This window comes from Ictidomys tridecemlineatus, chromosome 12 (assembly GCF_052094955.1).
Source record: "Ictidomys tridecemlineatus isolate mIctTri1 chromosome 12, mIctTri1.hap1, whole genome shotgun sequence".
Classification (NCBI taxonomy): Eukaryota; Metazoa; Chordata; class Mammalia; order Rodentia; family Sciuridae; genus Ictidomys; species Ictidomys tridecemlineatus.
Window position 1 is genome coordinate 15491135 of NC_135488.1, and position 19945 is coordinate 15511079.

General features: G+C 36.0%; 1 protein-coding gene across 1 annotated transcript in view; it reads left to right on the forward strand.

Annotated features, from left to right (window-relative positions):
* Nucleotides 1-19945, forward strand: part of LOC144369513 (ATP-binding cassette sub-family A member 13-like) — a 340834-nt gene that overhangs the window by 42362 nt on the left and 278527 nt on the right. Inside the window, exons 11-12 of the mRNA XM_078029787.1 lie at nucleotides 9265-9378; nucleotides 12109-12199. Coding sequence (XP_077885913.1) covers nucleotides 9265-9378; nucleotides 12109-12199 — 205 coding nt within the window. The remainder of the gene's footprint in view (nucleotides 1-9264; nucleotides 9379-12108; nucleotides 12200-19945) is intronic.

The following is a 19945-nucleotide window of genomic DNA, read 5'->3' on the forward strand; positions in this document are numbered from 1 at the left end:
TAACCTCAGGGAGACACCTGAGGAGCCAACAGCAGTGTTTCCTCTGTGTTTGGAACTAAGTTCCTGGGGAAAAGAGTAGGAAGGGAGACAGCATCCTCACTAACCCCTTTAAATGCTTGGAATTTAGTATAGGGTATGGAAAAGGTGTACATGATAAGATCCCAGAACGTCTCTACCTTATTATCTCCTCTTGTTTTGCATTTGTGTCTTGGATTGAGGACAGAATTGAGCACTGGCATCCTGGTGTGCTGGCCATGTTTCCTCTAGGTGTTCCACCCAGCCATATTTTCTGTGTTCAATAGTCAAGGTACAGGCTGCTTTGTTTCTGGAACCACGGAGCAGCCTGTTTCTTTTCCTCCTATTCATCCACTCACCCATCCATCCATGCATCCAAGATAGTAAAGAAGTGCGCTTTTCTAGTCTGAAGGGGGTTGAGTGGTAATAAGAGATGCTTCTTCCCTGGGTTTTGCTCTTACTGATTCTGGAAAAGTAAGAAGGAAACTTTTTCGTTTCTTTTTTTTTTTTACTTTGAATAGCTTTTTCCAAATCCTAAAATTCTTCTGCCCAATTTCCCTTTGAACAATAAGCAAAAGGTCTGAGAGGGAAGTGGGTGAGATAATAAGAAAATAATGGCTGCAACAGAAAAAATAAAAGCAAAACTGATATCTCATGTTTTGACTCAGTAATGTTTTAAAATTTTTCCCTCTATATTTTAAACAATTATAACAACAAAATAACTGCAAGTAAGAGGGAAAACAGCCATTTTCTCAAATTAGCAGTCAGGAAGTGGTGTATAGATGAGAAGAGAGTTCAAGTCATTGGATCTCCTAGTGAGATGAAAAGAAGTATAAGACTTTAATCATGCGATATCTGAGAATCATGAACCATTTTCAAGTGGGACTTAGAACTCTGATCTTTATCAGTTTTCAGTCATCTTGTGAAGGTAATCAATTAAAAATAATGTTAATTCAAATATTTATATTTGATGATTTTCAGTTTTTATTTATCTTTATCTTTGATGCTCAAATTATCCCATCTGTGGTCAGTGGGCACCTCTTCAGTTAGGCTTATATATCCTTTAGGAAATTGACTTTTTATCTTGAGGTTATTGAGGTTACATGCACTTGTAAGAAATACCCCAAGTGCCCTTCATTGAATTTCATCATAATGGTAACATCTCACAAAACTATAGTGCAGTATCACAACAAGGGTTCTGACATTGGTAAACTCACTGATCCCAGAGTCCCCTAGTTTCACTTGTGTGTGTGTGTGTGTGTGTGTGTGTGTGTATGTATATATGTGTGTGTATGCCTATGAGCATTGAGTTTTACTGAAATCTCATCACTCATGTAGGTTTGTGTATCCACCACCAGAACTCAGGCAGAACAGCTGTCATCACAGGGCCTCTCATGTCATCTTTTTATGGCTGTGCCTCCTTTGTCCCTATAGCACTCTTCTTCTGGTTCCTGGACCCTGGAAACCACTAGTCTGTTCTGTATTTCATCATTTCTAGATTGTCATATAGATGGAATGAAATGATATGTAACTGTTAGGAGTTGATTTTTTTCACTTAGCAGAATTTTCTAGAGATGTATATTGTACAGATATTAGCGATTCATTTATTTTTTATAATATTCCATAATAATATTTGGGCCACAATTTAACAGTTTTTTTTTTGGTACCAAGGATTGAATCCAAGGTGCTTAACCATTGAGCTACATCCCCAAGCTCTTTCTTATATTTTATTTAGAGACAGCATCTCACCGAGTTGCTTAGAGCCTTGCTAAATTGCTGAGGCTGTCTTTGAACTCAGGAGCCTCCTGCTTCAGCTTCCTTAGCTGCTGTGATTACAGGCATGCACCATTGTGCTTGGCTACAGTTTAACCATTTGCACATTATATGGCATCTGAGTTGCTCCAGATTTTGGCCATTGTGTCCTCTATTTCTCTGTCCATGCCCTTTCTGTGGATTATTTGAATCTTTCCTGGGATTCCCAATTCCACAAAATGGTTTATTTATAGTGGTTTTTAGGTGCATCTCTTTGCAGTACATTCGTAGAGGAGGTTCTGCATATTGCAGTACAGGTGTGACTTTTCACAGTCTATTGGTATTGACATTTTACCACTATGACTCAAGTGTGAGAACCTTATTTCCACTAGGACACCTTACTTTTTTCATATTTCAGTACACAGAAGCTCCCTGACTTACGATGGGGTGATGCTCCAATAAAGCCCCCTTTGTAAATTAGAAATATTCTCAATTGGAAATGCAGGAAATATACCTAACCTAGTGAACATCACAGCTTAGCAAATTAGGACACTGTAGGGAATTAGTTGTTTGTCCTTGTAACTGGGAGCTGTGGTTCACTACTGGGCTCAGCATCATGGGAGAGGATCCTATGTTGCTCACCTGGGAAAAGATCAAAATTCAAAGTTTGAACTATAGTTTCTCCAAAAGTGTGTCACTTTTACCTCATCCTAAAGTAAAAAAAAAAATTGTGTCAAATTCTGGCAATTTGGGGACCATCTTTAATTGTCCACTCTCAAAAGTGTCATGATTTTTCAACCATTCAAAAGAATTTTTAAAACTTATGAGGAATAGAATACTAATACTTACCCAAATTTCTATTTTTTCAGTTATTTTTCCTTTGGTCTAAAATTATGTTCCACATTTCCTTTTTGTTTGAGAAAACATTTCAATATTTATTAGTTTTCCTTCATCTGAGAATGTTTTTATTTCCCCTTCATTGCATAAAAATATCTATACTAAACACAGAATTTGTAATTAAAAATTATTTTCTTACAGCATGAAAAAATACCAGCTCATTTCCTTTGGCCTCCTTGATGTCAGATGACTTACCTGCTAACCATCACATTAAGTTCCCTATAGGTAGCATGCCATTTTTCTCTGTTGGCTTTAAGGATTTTTTTTTGTCTTCAGTGTTTAGAAGTTTAATTGTGGTGTGGCATGGTGTAGATTTCTCTCAGTTCATTCTATAGTCATAGGGGTTTATATCCCACAAACTCTAGGAAGTTTTTCACTCATTGTTTCCTCTAATACTCTTTCTTAGCCCATTCTGTTTTTCTTTTGCTCCTGAGACTCCAGTGATACCAACATTGAATCTTGTTATTGTCCTACAGGTCCCTGAAACTCACATTTTTTATCAATCCGTTTTCTCGCTATTGCTCAGGTTGGGTGAAGTATGTTGATTATTCCTCAAGTTCATTGATTCTATCTTGTCATCTCCTCTCTTGTTATGAGACAATGCTATTGGTTTTTATTACTGTTGCATTTTTTTCTAGGCCTTTAGTATCCATGTAGTTCTTTTATGACTTCTTTTTCTTTAGTGAGATTTTTCTACTATTTCATTTTTTTAAAGTGATTTGTAATTGTCAAAACATTTTTACTATGGCTATTTTATAATAATACTAGCTAGATCATTACAGTGTCTGATTTATTTTAATAATGGTGTAAATTGATTGCATATATATATATATATATATATATATATATATATATATAGTCTAATTTTTTGAATGCTGGGTGATTGTTAATTATGACCTGGGCATTTTTAAAATTTTTTATTTTTATTTTTTTAGTTGTAGATTGACACAATATCTTTATTTTATTTATTTATTTTTGTATGGTGTTGAGTATCAAACCCAGTGCCTCACACATGCTAGACAAGTGCTCTACCACTGAGCTATAACTGCAGCCCCATGACCTGGGCATTTTGGCTATTATATTAGAATACTTTGTGCCTTATGAAATAACCTTTTATATTTGCAGTTATCATACTTAGTTTAATACACAGGTCTTAGCCTACTTGTAGACTGTTGCTCTAATAATGGTTTAATTTTCGTAGTTTCCATGGTGCTGTTTGGTCTATTTGATTTATGTGTTACTTCGAGAGCTCCCATTACTCCCTGAGGGACAGATAGATTTTCTCCAGCCCTGACTCTATATGCCTCCACATGGAGGACTGGAGTGTTGGGAGGTCAGAGAAGGAGAGGACTTAGCAGGCCAGGTCTTTGTGCTGTGAGGAGTCCTCCTGCAGTAGGGGCAGGGAATGATTCTAGGCTCTGCCATTTATGGCACAATAACCTTTGCTGATGCCTCAGGCTGCTCAGTGTTGGGGGCTGGGACTTGTTGTGTCAGGAGCTCTGTACTGGTCCACCTTAGCATTCCCTTCCCCTCCCTGGGGGAAATAGAATCATTTCCTGGCTACCTGTCATTAGTGGATGTCCCCACTCACCCTTTCATTGATCTTATGGGGCTGACCTCCTGTTTTTTGTAAGACTCCAATCCAGTCAGGGAAGAATGAGCCTGGTTGGCCTGCCCTCTGTTGCTGGGTTGTTGGTTGGGAAATGCAGGGTCTGGGGCAAATTCTCTTGGATGGAGCTCATGACTCCCTCTCGCTATGTTGCTTCTCCCATCCTGAGGTCAGTGAGTGGGATGCTGTCCTCTTTCTTCTTTAGAGCGCTGTGGAGGTCTCTTCCATTGCTTCCAAGGTGTATGGAGTACTTAGAGATGAGAGCAGGAAGGAGTTCACTGTATCTTGTCCGGCAAGACCTCTTCCTAGATTTCCTAACATGACTTGAATGGTCTTTTATGGCCGTCTTGCTGTCTGGTACAACCCCAAGCTCTTGTTGATCTGGAATTGGCCATATCCCAACAGGTTCTAATTTCTTCTGAAGGCACAGGCATTTGAAAGTCACATTCTTGTGGGTACAGAGACTCACCAGATGGGTCATTGTTTCCAGACCTGTTCAGTTGACACCATCACCATATATTGTTTGTGTATGAGGAGGATTTTCTATAGCTTATTAGTAATTTGTCATTTTAATCTTAAAACACATTTCACTGAGATTTAAAAAATATGATTATCAATCTGTATGTTTTAAGTCTTTTCTCACATCTGTTATCTTTGTTTTCTAACATTAACTGTTAATTATTTAAATTTTAATGCTTTAAAATATTTTGAAAAATTAATATTAATAGCTCATTAATCAATATTATTTTATGTTGAATGATTTAGATGTATCCTAAGATTTCAGCAAATACTAAATAATTGAAAATTCAACTTTCCTGAGATATTGTGTTATTTATTGAGAGAAATATCTCATGCACTTAATGTTTATCTTCTTCTTAAAGTAATTTATTTTTTAAATTTATCTTGACTAATTGCTTCTTTCTTCTTTTCTTACATTTCCTGTACTATTATTTTATTGATATTTTAAATTAATGCTTTTTTGATTACCTTTCACTTTTTTAATAAACATAAACTTTTAATTTTAGAGACTTTTATCTTTTCCTTGATTTTTTTTATTTAATTGATTTTATTTTTTAAAATACATGGCTGTGGAATGCATTACAATTCTTATTACACAAATAGACCACAGTTTTTCATATCTTTATATATAAAGTATGTTCATGCCAATTCATGTCTTTATACATGTACTTTTTTTCCATTACAATTCTTATTACACATATATACCACAGTTTTTCATATCTCTGTTTATATATAAAGAATGTTGACACATAATTTGTGTCTTTGTAAATGTACTTTGGATAATGATGTCCATCACATTCCACCATCCTTGCTAATCCCCTGTCCCCTCCCTTTCCCTCCCACCTCTCTGCCCCATCTAGAATTCATCCATTCCTCCCATACTCCCCTTCCCTACCCCACTATGAGTCAGCCTCTTTATATCAGAGAAAACATTGGGCATTTGTTTTTTTGAGATTGGCTAACTTCACTTAGTATTATCTTCTCCAATGCCATCCATTTACCTGCAAATGCCATGATTTTATTCTCTTTTATTACTGAGTAAAATTCCATTGTGTATATATGCCACATTTTTTTTTATCCTTTATCCACTGAAGGGTATCTAGGTTGGCTCCATAGTTTGGCTATTGTGAATTGTGCTGCTATAAACATGAATGTGGCTGTGTCCCTATAGTATGCTTTTTTAAAGTCCTTTGGGTGTAGACTGAGGAGAGGGATAGCTGAGTCAAATGGTGGTTCCATTCCCAGATTTCCAAGGAATCTCCCTACTGCTTTCCATATTGGCTGCACCCATTTGCAATCCCAGCAATGTATAAGTGTACCTTTTTCCCCACATCCTCACCAACACTTATTGTTGTTTGTTTTCATAATGGCTGCCATTCTGACTGGAGTAAGATGATATCTTAGAGTAGTTTTGATTTGCATTTCTCTGATTGCTAGAGATGATGAGCATTTTTTCATATGTTTGTTGACTGATTTTATATCCTCTTCTGAGAAGTGTCTGTTCAGGTCCTTGGCCCATTTACTGATTGGGTTATTTGTTTTATTGGTGCTAGCTTCTTGAGTTCTTTATATACCCTAGAGATTAGTGCTCTATCTGATGTGTGAGGGGTAAAGATTTGCTCCCAGGATGTAGGCTCTCTGTTCACTTTACAGATTGTTTCTTTTGCTGAGAATAAACTTTTTAGTTTGAATCCATCCCATTTATTGATTCTTGGTTTTAATTCTTGCACTATAGGAGTCTACCTTTCACTTTTCAATTTTAACAAACATAAGTGAATCAGAATTTTGGTTATATCCAATATATTTTGATAGCCAATATCATTATTTTGTATATATTTTTCCTAAATAACTTCTTGAAATTCATTATTTATAGTGTTTTAAAATTTCAATTTGTTAATTTCAAAATTGTATGCATTTCAATAATTTTAATTTCATGATATATGCTTAAATAATTTACATGTTTGACATTTAAATAATTTATTTAAATATTTTACATGTTTGACATGTTAGAGATTTATTTGTTACCTATTATATTAATTATATATTTATATATTATTTATATATTTATATATTATTACCTATCATATTATTTGTTTTAGTGAAATTTTCTTGTGCATTAGAAAAGTAAGGGTGTGTGTTTGGGGGGGTGTATATATTTATATGATAAATTTGGATATTTCAAATTATTTAAGTTGTAATAACTTGGTATATATGTATAGATATTCATACATATGTGTTGGAGCACATGTCTGTGTATTCCCTGTTTTTAGATTATTTGTAAATCTTGTAAGTTGGTTGCATTAATAACAATATTCAACCCCTGTGTGCCTGCATGTGTTTTGACTAGCATAGCTGAAGTTTACTGAGCATTTGTTATGTATGTGCCAAATGAAAATGAAATGCTAATTAATCTTAATATTTACAACAGTTCTCACTTCTATTTTTCTAGAAGGCTAAAGTTGACTTAAAGTTTTCCTCTGTTTGTTATAGTGGCTGCTCTTCAGCTCTTAGCCACCGGAAGATTCTCCTAATGACCTTCAGGAGATAGTGGTGGACTCTCAAACCCTCCTCTATGAGTGTGTGTTTGACATTGACACTATTTTCAGACTATTATTAAATATAATAATATTACAGTTGACATTTTCCTAGTTATAATTTTATATTGTATTCAAATTATTTTGTTAGGATATAATATTTTTATCTTGAGAGAAAAAGACGTGAATTCTTTTATGGATCTGTGACTGTGCATGTTTTTATGATGCCAACTTATTTTACAAACGTCTTACACCAATGTGCTCAACCAATAACAATAAAGCAATATGTGCACTAGTTTTACTCTATCTTCCTCAGTGTCAGATACCATAAAACAAATAAGTTGATCTTAGTTGAGAACATATTTTGCAGGAGGAAATGTGGACAACCGTTGTTTTATTTGGTCAGTATGTACTGGGGCTGTATGCTGTACCTAAAAGATGGTCTACTACTAGAGACAGAATGCTGAACAGGCAGGAAGTAAGAGATGGGAAGAGCCAAGGAGAGGTGGTATAAAATGCCTGTTGAGTATAAATGCCACATTTTTTTTATCCATTCATCTATTGAAGGGCATCTAGGTTGGTTCCACAATCTTGTTATCGTGAATTGTGCTGCTATGAACATCGATGTAGCAGTGTCCCTGTAGCATGCTCTTATTGGGTCTTTGGGGAATAGACTGAGAAGGGGAATAGCTGTGTCAAATGGTGGTTCCGTTCCCAGCTTTCCAAGAAATCTCCATACTGCTTTCCAAATTGGCTTCACCAATTTGCAGTCCCACCAGCAATGAACAAGAGTACCCTTTTCCCCGCATCCTCTCCAGCACTTATTGTTGTTTGACTTCCTAATGGCTGCCAATCTTACTGGAGTGAGATGGTATCTTAGGGTAGTTTTGATTTGCATTTCTCTGACTGCTAGAGATGGTGAGCATTTTTTCATGTACTTGTTGATTGATTGTATGTCCTCCTCTGAGAAGTGTCTGTTCAGATCCTTGGCCCATTTATTGATTGGGTTATTTGTTATCTTATTGTCTAATTTTTTGAGTTCTTTGTATATTCTGGTTATTAGGGCTCTATCTGAAGTGTGTGGATTAAAGATTTGTTCCCAGGATGTAGGCTGCCTGTTTATCTCTCTTATTGTTTCTTTTGCTGAGAAAAAACTTTTTAGTTTGAGTAAGTCCCATTTGTTGATTCTAGTTGTTAACTCTTTCGCTATGGGTGTCTGTTGAGGAATTTGGGGCCCGATCCCACAGTATGTAGATCATAACCAACTTTAAAAAATGATAAAATCATAGAATTTGGAGGGAAATGGATGGCATTAGAGCAGATTATGCTAAGTGAAGCTAGTCAATCGTTAAAAACAAATACCAAATGACCCCTTTGATATAAGGGGAGTAAACAAGGACAGGGTAGGGACGAAGAGCTTGAGAAGAAGATTTACATTAAACAGGGATGAGAGGTGGGAGGGAAAGGGAGTGAGAAGGGAAATCACATTGAAATGGAAGGCGATCCTCAGGGTTATACAAAATGATATATAAGAGGAAAGGAGGGGTAAGACAAGATAATACAAATGGAAGAAATGATTTACAGTAGAAGGGGTAGAGAGAGAAAAGGGGAGGGGAGGGGAGGGGAGGGGAGGGGGGGATAGTAGAGAATAGGACAGACAGCAGAATACATCAGACACTAGAAAGGCAATATGTCAATCAATGGAAGGGTAACTGATGTGATACAGCAATCTGTATACGGGGTAAAGTTGGGAGTTCATAACCCACTTGAATCAAACTGTGAAATATGATGTATTAAGAACTGTGTAATGTTTTGAATGACCAACAATAAAAAAAAAAAAGAAAATGCCTGTTGACCTTGTAGTTGCTACAGGACTGAAGATTCATAGTAATATAGCAATTAATTAAGAGACATATTTGAATGTGCTTCATTTTACAGGCTAATTACACTTTTTATTTTGTGGACAATCTAAAAATTTTATCAGAAACACTACTGAAGCTATCAAGTCTTTTCCAGGGAAGTGGAAATGGCCAAATGTTCAGCCAACTGCAGGTGAGTAGTGAGTGCCTTAGCCACTGAGGCTGGGAGAGCTGCCTGCTAGAGTCTGTCTGAGACATTGGAGCAGCCCTCTAAAAGATTCTACAAAGTCCTCTCAGGCATGGTTTTCCCAGATGAATAGTAGAATTGACATAAGATTGGATTCATGTAAGAACTTCTTGTGTCTTTCCAGAGTCTACTCATGCGAAACAGTGCTATTATGTGAATAAAGAATAATTTAATAATATTTACCAATTCCATATTAAATTTATTTTAAAGAGTTTGCATTCTTTTCAATTACAAATTTATTTTTTGTTATCATTTTCTAAGATTCTGAATTGACAACCTAATGTTGACAAAATGAGTGGGTTACGGTTTTAAATGGCTTCTTCAGAGTGCGACCATCATTAACAGCTAAACAGATAGTTTACCTAGTAACATTTTAGGGAATTTTTGAAATCCTAGCTCATGTTAGATCTGACCAGAAAAAATAGGTCTGCATTTTGGTTCATGTTTGGTTTATTTTTTACCTAGCAGACAAGTAGTCCAGGTTGTGGAATGCAGAGCCAGATCATTTGGTTTGAGTACAAAATTCCTCTGCATTCCACCACCTGTGTGATCTTGTACTGGTTGCTGAACCTCTCTGGGCTGTGGGCCTCATACTTGTGTAATGAGGAAATAATAGTAGCTATGAGGTCTAAGTGAGATGGGATATGTAAGGCACTTGGAAATAAGGTGTGACACAGAGGAAATACTGCAGTGTGATTCCAGGTCCTCCAAGAAGCAGATGCCAAGGTGAGATTCTATGCAAGAATTTTATTATGATAAATGGCTCTTTAAAAAAGAGGGAGCTGGAAAAGTTTTTTGGCAAGGTCATCTCCAACAGGGATGCAAATCAAACCTGGAGAGAAGGTGGGAGGTATTCTGGTCAGCCCTGCAATTGAATGAACAGTGGGCAAGGCTGTGAAGGAGCTGTGGAGATAAGGCTGGTTATCAACAGAGGAGTCCTGGGTCCCAAGTCCCAGTGGCTCCTAGGAGTGGGTTTACCATGATGGTCATTGTCCAGGAGCAGTCTGTGGAGGTGCAGAGTCTGGGCAAACTGGTGCATGCAGAATGCAACAGTGGGAACTTGGTTCCTTCTGTTCCTTGAAGTTGGAGGTCTGCAATGCTCATTTTTTAAAGTGGCCTCAGGCATATTCCTTAGCTATTATTGTATGGTTATTCTTCTTTAATTTGTTTGCTCATGGATTAAGTTGTTAATAAATAGATCAGCAAACTTTTTTTCTGCAATGGTCCAGGTAGTAAATAGTTTAGATTTTGATAAGGACTCTGCTGCCACTACAAATAGTGACTTACAATATTATGTGAAGTGCTAAGCTGACAGAATGCAAAGTACATTCAAAATTACAAAAAGATGTACCTAACCCTGCCTCAAACACTGGGCAGCTCCTTTGGAAGTCTGTAGTTCAGCTGAGTGCCATTTACTCCATAGCCATGTCAGAAATTAAAGTCACATATCCAATCACCTGAAGAACTTTTTAATCTTACAACGAATCTCCTAAGTTTTATCCTATTTTTTAGCATTGGCATCGTGTTCAGGGAGAGCTACCAGTGTCTGTAGTGAAGTCCAAACTTGGTTCTGCCACTAGATGGAGGTGTTGGTGTCTTTAGGAGATGCCCATAATTCAGTCCTGTTTTCCCCATCAGTAAAAGGCAACAGTAATTTCCGCATGGAGTGTCCCTGAGATTAAATGACATAATGTATAACAAAGTACCCTGTATGTTATCTGGCAAATAACTAATATCCAAAGAAAGAAGATAGGATTGTTTAAAAAAAAGTACAAGCACTCAGATTTCATAATAAAGTCTTGTCATCCTCAGACGTAATTAGGTAGAACCATCCTGTGAAGCGAAGCAAGTATGAGGAATGCAGAAAGTTCATGCTATTTGAGAATTCCAACATGAAATTCTCAAGTATGAGCTTATGTGGGGCAACAAAGCGTGCATAACATATAAATATTCTCCAGAGAACTAGTAAATTCCAACATTAATCTCACTTTTTCATTCTGGTATTCAGCCTCAGTGTATCAGTATTTTTTTTTTTGTCAGATGTTGGATGTAGAAGTACAATGAAAGTAAACGCATGCTAATTTCAAAATCAAGATGCAAAATTTCATTAATGTGATGACAATCATTTTGGAGAAATCTCCATAGTAAAACCTTTGACAAATGGGAGAGTGTTAGAGCCACTGATAATGGGAGGACAGTGGTACAGATGATGCAATGAAAGGTTCTTCCAAAGATGAAGATTTGCACATTATAGGCTTAAAAGAGGGCTGAGGAAAAGTCAGAGTCCCTTCTTCAGGGTTTTGGATGATCACTTCTTTACAACCAGCCTGTGGAAAGGTCATGTGAAGGAAGAGATCATATATAAAATAAAGGAGCTCCATATAGCTCCATTAGAAAAGTTTGCCCCAAAAGTCACTGATTAATTTATTTCTCATTTTCAGTATTAGCATATCATTACAATAATACCCTAAAATTTCATAATCATTACTTTGATTTTTCAAGGTAAAGACTTAATTAAATGTTAGCTCCTTGTTTATTGTGATGTTTTAGAACTTCTCTTAAGTGGATTTGTTTTGCCTTTTTCCAATAAGATGAAACGTTGAATAAGTCTAGTAAGTTATTCAATAAGGAGATATGATACAATTATTTTTTTAAAGCTCTACCATTTTCCTTTAGGAAGCGCTGAAAAACAAATTTATAAGAAACTTTGTAGAAAGCCAATTGCACATTGATGTGGACAAACTCACTGAAAACCTCCAGACATATGGTGAGTGAGCTGATGCACAGGTCAGGGTTCATCCGTTCAGTGGTTCTGCCCTGTAGGTCTTCCCCTTTGGTCATGGAGTTTCTGGGTGATATTTCCAGGTTACTTGTCCTTTTGGTTTCTATGTTCTTATCTGTAACCTGAAACGCTTGAACTAAATACACTCCAAAGTTTGTGCATACCTGTAGTTTTCTGATTTGATAATTCAGGGTTTGACTTGTAAAGAACTTAGTTAAAAAGAAAGGCTTCTGATTGGAATTCAAAAACTCTGAGTTACAAAGCGAGTGTATGAAAAAGTTAATATTGAGTTAATAGTATATTGAAAGCAGTTGCATTGACTTGAAAATGTGGAAATCAGATTTAAAAAAAATCTACCGATTAGCAAACATTTATTATACTTCTACTACAGTCCATGAATACATGTAGGTGTTTCACAAATAGAAGATACAAAGACATGGATCCCTAGTCCATGCAGGGATCTCTAGAGGAGTATGAACTATTTTGGTCACACTGCAGAAGATGGGATGCCCATGCTTAGAAGCAGTGAGACAGAATCAAGACTCTGTCAGGGATATGACAAGGGGCATGTCAAGGGCATGCTAAGGTCAGTAGCCTAACCCCACTGGGGGGCCTGGAGACAAGAAAAAGATACATGTCAGTTTTCTGGTTCTGGTACACTGGCATTCTGCTTTGTGCAAGGGACAAGGCTCAGATATGCTTGAAGCAAATGGCTTAGAAGAAGGCAAGGTTTTCTATTAGGCATAGTACTTCCCTTCTATGAAAAAGTATTTGGTAAATGTACCACTTAATTAACGTTAATAATACAGGTTGAGTTGCTGGGGATGTGGCTCAAGCGGTAGCGCACTCGCCTCGTATGCGTGCAGCCCGGGTTGGATCCTCAGCACCACATACAAACAAAGATGTTGTGTCTGCCAAAAACTAAAAAATAAATATTAAAAAAATTCTCTCTCTCTCTCTCTCTCTCTCTCTCTCTCTCTCTCTCTCTCTCTCTCTCTCTCTCTCTCTCTCTCTCAAAAAAAGAAAAAATACAGGTTGAGTATCCCTTGCCTGAAATACTTGGAACTATTTGAGATTTGGGATGTTTTTAGATTTTTTGGAGTATTGGAATATGCATCATGTATTAGCTTGGGGATAGGACCCAAGTCTAAACACAAAATTCCTTATGTATATCTTATATACAGTTAAAAGGTACATGATAATTTTAATGATGCTTGTAAAACTACAGTTTTACAGTATGGAATTTTCCACCTATGGCTTCATTTCAGCACTCTGAAAGTTTAAGATTTTGAAGTATTTCAGATGGATTTAGGTTTTATGATTTTAGGATGCTTAATCTGTATTGAAAAATAAATATCACTGCCTAAATAATATTTTCAATTAAAACATTTTTGTAAAACATGTCTTAATTGAAAAGCTTATTATAACAAGGCTCCCATCTTGTGTTGTTGCAACCAAGGATTGACAGAAGTCCAAGAGACTTTTGGTCCAGAACACCCATGGTCTCATCCCTTTGCATATGCAGTGGTGTGGATGTTGATTTGGTTGTCTTACAGTGTGCAATGTACTTGGATACCATTTGTTCAAAATGCTGCTGCTGAGAACCAACTGTTGAAACAGATATTTTGCTAAAGGACCCAACCACAAAAATTGTAGAGGAGGAAGAGTTTATTTGGATGCTTATGGTTTCAGAGATCTCAATCCATAGACAGCCGCTCCATTACTTTTGGGGCTTGAGGTGAGGCAGAAAATCATGATGGCAGAGTGTGGCAGAGGGAAACAGCTCACATGGTAATCTGAAAGCAGAGAAATAGAAAAACTCCACTCTTCAGATACAAATATATACTCCAAAGCCACATTCCCAAGTCCTACCTCCTCCAGCCTCACCCCACCTGCCTCCAGTTACCACTCAGTGAGCCCCATCAGGATTAATTCACTGATTGAGTTAAAACTCTTAGGACCCAATCATTTCTCTTCAGAACCTTCCTGCAGTGCCTAACACATGAGCTTTTGGGGGATACCTCATATCCAAACCATAACAACAACATTGCTTTTGAATAGTTTTTTTTCTATATATAAACTTATGTTATAAAATTAAGGGGAACTCAGAAATTCAGACATTTCTCTACAAGTGTGTGGGATCCCAAAATGTGGGATTCACATGGAAGTTTCAGATTATGAAGTGAATTCCTTCCCCTGTCCCAAATTTGGAGACTGAAGATCCTCTTATCAGCTAGGAGGGAACACGTTATTTTCCAAGTGTCTCTGCACAGCCCTTCATGAACAAGCACAGTGTGAAGACAGGTACCTTGCAAGGCTCTGGTTGTGGAGGATTGATCACAGAGGAGAAGCAAATCTCTATTCAGTTTTTTATTTTTGTGATGCTGAGGACCTTATGCATGCTAGGCAAGTGCTCTAACTCTGAGCTGGACCCTGCACATCCCATTTATATCTCCTTAGCTAAAGAATTCACTCACCTTTCTGCATACATCCTTTTAAAATTTAGACCTTCATCATACATATATTTATTCATCCTGTAACCAGTATCTGGAGCCTGCCCTAAAATGACTATTTGAAATTATATTGATGCAATCCCTGGGAATGTTTTCCTACCCACTGTGTCGATTTTATACATTATATAATTTTATTTTATTTTTTTGCTTATCATACAAGCAATATATATCTGTCATAGAACCATTACAAGATACAAATAAACCAGAAGAAAAAGCCACCCTTCATTTCATCAAAGATAGCTATTGTAAAAGCCTTGGAGTTCTTTTTCAGACAGATTTATATGTACTTACATGAGTGCAGGTATGTGCATTTTGACAAAAAATGATCATATTATCCTTATCATTTTTAAAATGGTTTGTAAAAAACTGTATTGAAAAGGTTCTTCATATTCAAAACTATTGACTTTGTTACTAAGAGTGTTCTGAGCCCCTTCCCTTCCATTTTTACTCCCAAGTATGAATTGCTTTAAACTTATTTAGTGATTTCTTCTGGATTGGTTATTATAGCCTTAAATGATATGCCTATAGTAGTCTTTCTTGATTTATTCATTGTAGGAATTATCAATTGATTTCCTGTTCTGAAGGATGCAGATTGAGTTCTGCATCACACCATTTCCCCGCCTGGTTACTCCCACTCTGGTTATATGACCATTCTAGTTGTAATAAAACATAATGACTAGATAAATATTGTCCTACGAAGAACTAGGCTATGCATGATAATGAAATTTCCTTTTTTACCATGTTCTCCCTTTCCTGAAGATTCTCGTTTTCTTGCTTTTACATGCAACATTTGCTCTTCCTTACCCTGCCCCCACTGTGTCAATCTCTTCTTTATGTTTAGTCCTTCTGTCTATGCAGACAGCTGGCAGAGCCCCTTCCTCCCTCACACCCTTGAAAAGGCAATTGATCCTTCTGACTATCACTGGGCTGCCCTTTCCTGGGAATTCTTTGCTGTCTGGGCATGGGCTACCAAAATTCCTGGGTTCCACATCTTCATTTTAATTTTATTTCCATGTTGTGTTAGCTCACATTCAAAAATGTCATCTGAAAGATGGGTGCACAAAGGAAAAAAAAATCTGAGTAATTTTACCTAGCAGTCTCATCAAATCTGAAGATTTGGTGGAAATATTTTATTCTTGATTTTTTTAATAACAATGATTTGTATACTCTCTCTTCTATCTCTCTTTCCCTACCCCTTTTTTTATCAGTCTTGTTAGAAAATATCAATATTTATTAATATTTTCACAAAAATATTTGATTTATTGCATTATTTCTTTATGTTTATTTTCTATTTCATTAATTTTGGGTCTTTTCTGATCATAAAATGATGATTGGCCTCATCATTTTATGTTCTTTGGTGGTTATTTTGTTGTTGTTGTCATTTACCAAGGATTGAATCCAGAGATGTTCAACCACTTAGCCACATCCCCAGCTCTTTTTATTTTTTGAGACAGGGTCTTGATAAGTTGCTTAAGGCTTTGCTAAGTTGCTGAGACTGGCTTTGACCTTGCCATCCTTCTGCATCAGCCTTCTAAGCCACTGGGATTAGAGGTGTGTGCCACTGTATCTGGTTTTTCTTTCCTTTTTCCAAATAACTCCTTGAGTTGGATACTTATATCATCAATTTCCATCCTTTTAATCTTTTCTATATTAATACATATCATGTTATATATATATGTGTGTGTGTGTGTGTGTGTGTGTGTGTGTGTGTTTGTGTGTATATATATAAGCATTTCCCTTTGAACATTGCCTTAAATACATCTCACAAGTTTTGATATGTTCCACTTACGTTATCAATTAAAACTATTTTTTCATATCTAGTATAATTTTTTTGTGTTGGGTAATTTAAAAGACTATAGTTTCTATATATTTGGATTTTCTATTATCTTTATATCTCTGTTTCACAGTGGTCAGGGAATGTCCTCTGTCAAAATGATGACATTTGTTTCAAATCTCTTGAGACTCGCTTACTGTCTATACACATGGTTAACGTTGGTTTCTGCATACAGTGGTTCTGCTACTGTTGAGTACAATCCTGTGTATCCTGTGCTTGTTCTATCAGTTATTAATTTACCATTATGATTGTAGATCTGTTTCTCCTGTAAGTTCTGTTAATTTTGGTCTTATATATTTTGATACTGTATTTTATTTTCCTCTGAGAACATATATGAGATATTTATATTTCCCCATTAGTATTTCAATTCTTCCTTTCTTCCCTTACTTTCTTTCTCTCTTCTTCTCTCTTTCTTTTCCCTCTCCCTTTTTGTTTCCTCTCCCCACTCTTTTTTTCCCCATTTCTTCCCTTTCCTTTTCAGAAGTTTTAGTATGACTTGCTTTGATTTTTTTTTTTTTAGGAGAAAAACTGCACGGTTTTGTAGCACTTCTTGAATCAGTGGCTTGATAGCTTACATTTTGGAAAAGTCGTGGCCATTATGTGATAGAATATTTCTTCTGACCATTTCTCTCTGTCCTTTTCTGCAACTCTAATTAAACATGACTAAAATTTTTCATACTATCCCTATTGTTCTTATATTCTTTTCAATGTTTTCCAACTTTTTATTTTCTCTGTCTGCTTCAGTTTGTGAATTTTCTTGCCAGTTTTGTAGTCTATTAATTCTCTCTTTAGTTGAGTCTAATCTGATATTAGACATTCCCATAGAACTTTTTTATTTCATTATTGTATTTTCCATTCATATTTACAATTTTTCTTTTTTTTAAATAGTTTTTAGTTCTCTACTAAAGGTTCCTCTAGTTCAACCTAATTTTTAGAAATATAATCATATTTAGAAGTCTATGTTGTGAACTATAATAATTCATTCTTTTTGTGAATTGTTTTTAAAGTCTATTTTTCCTCTTGTTTTTTTGATAATTTAGGTTTATCTTCAGGAACATTAGATATTTTTTCATTAGATTTTTTTCTTTAAATACCAGCCATTATCTATAAAAAAAAATTATCTAGGTCTCCAGATAGTGTTAACTTTCTTCAGATAATGTCATTTTGCACTTTCTGGCAGAGAGCTATGGTAGGCCCACTCTCTTTTCTTTAAACAGAACTGATTTATAGTTTGCTTTTGTCCCTGAGTAGCTTCCTTAAGATACTACAACAAAAGTTTGTATTTACCAGGGTCCACATGCTGTGTTGTCCCTGGAGTTAAAGCTGTATTGGGATTGCTGGAGATGGATCCTCCCAGTCCTTGGTGGTATCAAATAGCAGACATTTTCCTTTTCTCACCAAAGATCTTGGACCTTCAAGTCTTTGGTACCTTGGTAGCTTTTTAAAGACTTTATAAAGATTTTGAAAATGTCATTTGTATTTTCTAGTTTTTCTTGGTAGAAAAATTTGTCAGGGATAAGTTGTTCTCTGTTACACTAAGCAGAAAGTTCTTCAATAATATTAAGTTCTTTTAATGTAAAGACTATCAACCTTTAATTAGGGGAAGTTTTCTTGTCATTATTTCTGTGATATTTTTACCTCCACTTAAAAGATAAAGTCATTTTTATCTTTAGGGTTATTGTTGTTGTTACCAATTTTTTTTGTTGTTGTTGTTAACTTATTTTGAGTTCTTTCTTTGAAGAATTTTCTTACTCATTGATGTTAAAATCTGACTGGACATTTTTTTGTAAGTGGAAATTATTGTGACTCGGTCTAGATCAATGATTCTCAGCTGGCATTCTCCAAGGTCAACTGGCAATGTATGGAGGTTGTTTGGGTTGTCACAGCTGGTGAGATGTTACTGGTATCTGATAGGAAGAGGCTTGGGTACTACCAAATGTTCTACAATGTGTAGGACAACCTATCACAATGCATTGTAGGCTCAAGGTGTCTGCCATGCATGGATTAAGAATCATCCCCTTAGAGCAATAGGTTGGAGTCACTTGTTGAAAATGATTAGGTTCTTAAATTCTCCAGTCTGCTTTTGCTAATTCCTGCTATGCCAAGGATCCTTAGTTATAATCATTGGATGGAAAAACGATGGCCATCTTTTATTGTTATCTGGAATTTGAAACCAAATTATAGCAGAATTTTATACTATGTTAACCTATGTGTGAACTATAGGATTCTTGTCTTGTTCTGTAGGACTGAGTGGGCCTGTGCATCTTTCTCATGACTCCTCTTGTTCCAAAGGCCCTGTGTGTTCTACCTTGTCCCATATCTTAGTACATACTATAGGAGATGGAGTGATCCAAGAAGACAAGGCCTCAGTTACAGGCTCCTGGGGGTTCATCCCCAGAATCCTGTCCTCTGCATTCCACCCTTTTCCCTCAGCAGTGTCCTTTAATCCTGCAGGTTGGAGAGAACACAGGAAGTCTCCACAGTGATAGCACATGCAATTAATACCTGACTACATTTTAACAATCAATACATGGTACAGGAACTGTTACTCAACAAGGATATTGCTGCTTTCTTCTCAGAGGAAGGAGATCAGCATAGTATTCCAAGACCCAGTGAGATTCATGATCAGCTTTTGCTTTCATTCCTAATTATATATATGTGAGTGTGTGTGTGTGTGTGTGTGTGTGAACCTTTATTCTTGATTTCTATAAACAATTGCTTCTAAGACACTCTACAGATACCAAATTCACAGTTGCTCAGTCGCTTATATATAATGGTGTAGTATTTTAACCTATGCCCATCTCCCTTTGGATTACTTATAATAACAAATAAAATGTAAATGCTATGAAAATCCTCGTACTATATTGTCTAAGGAATAATTATAAGATAAATATCTGTACATGTTCCGTGAAGACACAGTTTTTTTTGACTACTTTGAATCTGAAGTCAGCTGAATCCATGGAGGCAGAACCAAAGACATGGAACTATGGGCACAGAGGACTGAAAACACACACACACACACACACACACACACACATACACATGATTCAGCTTCTTAAGGCCTTGTTTAAAAAGCAGTTAGCTTTGATTCCTGCCCTGGAAGATAATTAAAGCTATACTATATATACTCAGGTCAAGCCACTTTTTATTGCATTTAACATCTAGATCTACATGCAGTTAAATTTTCTAACTAAACTTACAGGGAAACATATTTCATAACAAATGGTCAGCATATAACAATGCAATATAAAGATACACTCCGTTTGAACCATCCTATAAAATTTAAAAAACTCTCCAACTCTTCCTTAAAAACTCAATTCCCCAACAATGGATAATATATTCTTTGGTCTTTTCTTTTTTAAAAAAATATTTATTTTTTAGTTT